The sequence below is a fragment of the Aegilops tauschii genome, chromosome 6 (genome assembly GCF_002575655.3).
Source record: "Aegilops tauschii subsp. strangulata cultivar AL8/78 chromosome 6, Aet v6.0, whole genome shotgun sequence".
Lineage (NCBI taxonomy): Eukaryota > Viridiplantae > Streptophyta > Magnoliopsida > Poales > Poaceae > Aegilops > Aegilops tauschii.
The window spans coordinates 419,577,834-419,580,674 of record NC_053040.3 but is presented as its reverse complement, the minus strand read 5'-3'; the positions used below and the strand labels follow the sequence as shown (position 1 = coordinate 419,580,674).

Here is a 2,841-nt window from a genome sequence, read left to right as displayed (position 1 = left end):
CCACAAAGGAAGCGTTGCTTTCCATCACACCACGTAGCTTATATAGCTAACTAGGCCTTGTTCGGGTTAATCCCTAGCGTGCACAGTAGCAATAGTGCTGTGGTGTTTTTAGCCGATTAAATGGGATATTCGCTGGTTAGCATCGGGAGGACATATCACGTTACGTTCTGCCACAGTACTGATCCGCACTGTGCATGGGATTAGCTAGCCAGCACAGAGAGAGAGCCACGCCATGGCGGGCTAGGTGAGCCTAATAATTCTCCTCCGCCTGTCTTATCCTCCTCCTTCCTCCCTTCGCTGCCCGTCTCCCCCTCTCCATGTACACGACCACAGTCTCTGTCACTCAAGCTCCGCTCTCTCTCTCTCTACATCAAGAAACCATTTAATTCATCCATCTCTCTCCTCCAAGCCCTACAAAGTACACCATCTTCTTCCTCCCCCTCTCTGTCTCTCTCTCTCTCCTTCTCCTAGCTTCTAGCTAGGGCCATCTGCTCATGCTTCTCCCTTCTCCCAGATCGCAGATGAAGCTTACCAGAAGGCCATAAAATAGTGTGTGTGATCTCCCACACGCACACAACCTCTCTCTCTCTCTCTCTCTCTCTCTCTCTCTCTCTCTCTCATCGTATCATATGAGGAAGGATTCCTTCCAAACCTATAATCTTTACCTCATAGCTTAGCTCCTGGACTCTCTCTCTCTCTCTCTCTCTCTCTCTCTCTCTCTCTCTCTCTCTCTCTCTCTCTCTCTCTCTCTCTCTCTCTCTCTCTATACCGTCGTCTCCATCACACCTAACCAATCTCGAGCTAGACCCACAAGAAGCGGTCGGCGGCATCAAATCCGTTCCCCTCTCCTGCAAACAACCACCCATTTACCCGGCCAAAGCATATACACGCAGAGATAGCTGTGTGTGTATATAACATGGCCTAATTGACCATGGACATCGCCGGAGACGCCGGGGGCGGCCGGAGGCCCAACTTCCCCTTGCAGCTCCTCGAGAAGAAGGAGGAGCAACCGTGCTCCAGCTCGGCTGCTGGGGGCACCTCGGCGGGCGGCGGGAATGGAGCAGCCACTGGCGGTGCCGCCGGAGGGGAGATGCAGGTGCGGAAGGTGGTGCCCAAGCGGACGTCGACCAAGGACCGGCACACCAAGGTGGAGGGCCGGGGACGGCGCATCCGGATGCCTGCGCTGTGCGCGGCGAGGGTGTTCCAGCTAACCCGGGAGCTGGGGCACAAGACGGACGGCGAGACCATCGAGTGGCTGCTGCAGCAGGCGGAGCCGGCGGTGATCGCGGCCACCGGCACCGGCACCATCCCGGCCAACTTCACCTCCCTCAACATCTCCCTCCGCTCATCTGGCTCCTCGCTCTCCATCCCGGCCCACCTCCGCGGGGCCTTGCCGAGCCCCGGCGTAAGGTTCGGCTCCCGTGCCGACGCGTGGGACCGGGTTGTCGGACTCGGGTACCCGCCCGAAGGCCCCGCCTCGTCTTCGTCGACGCCGTCGCCGCTGTTGCTCAACTTCCACTCGGGCAGCGTCGGTCTTGACGTGCAGCCCTCGCCGTCAGCCGCTGCCGCTGCCGCAGCCGCCGACCTTTCGAGGAAGCGGCGATGGGAGCAAGAAATGCAGCAGCAGCAACAACAACACCAGCAGCAGCAACAGCAACAACAGTACCAGCAGCAGATGGCGGGGTACACGCAGAGCCAAATGCCAGGCACCGTCTGGATGGTGCCAAGCAACAACGCGCAGGGCAGCGGGGCGCCTTCCGGCGGCGGAAACGGCGGCGGTGGAGGAGGAAGTGGTGAGTCGATCTGGACTTTCCCGCAGGTGGGCAGCGCCGGCGCCGCGGCTGCCGTGTATCGTGGGAGCGTGCCAAGCGGGCTACATTTCATGAACTTCCCTGCACCGATGGCGCTGCTACCCGGCCAGCAGCTGGGGCTCGGCCCAGTGGGAGCCAGCGGCGGTGGCGGAGGCGAGGGGCAGATGGGGATCCTCGCCGCGCTGAACGCGTACCGGACACAGGCGGCGGAAGCAGCGGCGGGGCAAGGAGGCGGCGGCGGAGGAGGATCGTCTAGCCAGCAGCAACACGGAGGTGGTGGTGGCGGCGGCGAGCGGCATGAGAGCATGAGCACCAGCGAGTCGTAGGCCGGGCGGGCCTCCGAGGATCGCATCGCATCGCATGCATTGGTCTCTGGTGTGGCTTTGATCTGTTCTTTGTCTTTGATTTCTTTTTCCTTTTGTGGTTTCCTTCCTCCACTCCTAGACATTAGATAACTCGCAAGGATTACACTCGGCTGCGATCCCATGGCATTTAGATCATCATCGTCATACTTAGCGCACGTACGTTTGTGCTTGTGAGTGGAAGAGCGAGGTGTGCCATTGGAGAAGAGGAGGGAGACACATCAGCAGCAGCAGCAAGAGATTGTTTATTTTTGTTCTTTTAGCATTAGGGTTTGATGAAATGCGAGCGGAAGAGAATTTTCATCAGGCATGGCATTCGTCACATGCCGTGATCGGTCGATGGTTCATTTTTTTGTTTGCCACCAAGCTTTGTTAGTCCTAGCTTTCAAGTTATTTTACACCATGCAGGGCCATGAATTCCATTTTGCATGCTGCTTGTGCTGCTTATAATCGATTTGTTCTTTCTTGATCAACCAGCTAGCTAGCTAGGGTTAAGATCCGCCAACGTCCTTTTGCTTTCTCCCATGGTATTCAACTTATGATCATGCCTGATCCACCGAAAATAAAATTCTTTCGCGGGCACTTACTCGTCCGGCTTTATTTATCAGTCCCCCCTATATTTTTGTCAAACTTTGACCTTAGTTTTAACTAGCAAAATATAACATTTG

General features: G+C 56.8%; 1 protein-coding gene across 1 annotated transcript; it reads left to right on the top strand.

Moving 5' to 3' along the window:
• Positions 1-274: 274 nt before the first annotated feature.
• LOC109765518 (transcription factor TCP14) lies at positions 275-2,600 on the top strand. The gene has a single exon (XM_020324299.4). The coding sequence runs from the start codon at positions 932-934 to the stop codon at positions 2,135-2,137; it is 1,206 nt and encodes a 401-aa protein (XP_020179888.1). The 5' UTR covers positions 275-931; the 3' UTR covers positions 2,138-2,600.
• Positions 2,601-2,841: the final 241 nt, after the last annotated feature.

Bases quoted from the DNA above. Each gene is read 5' to 3' on its own strand.
- LOC109765518 (XM_020324299.4), top strand. From the start codon at position 932: ATGGACATCGCCGGAGACGCCGGGGGCGGCCGGAGGCCCAACTTCCCC.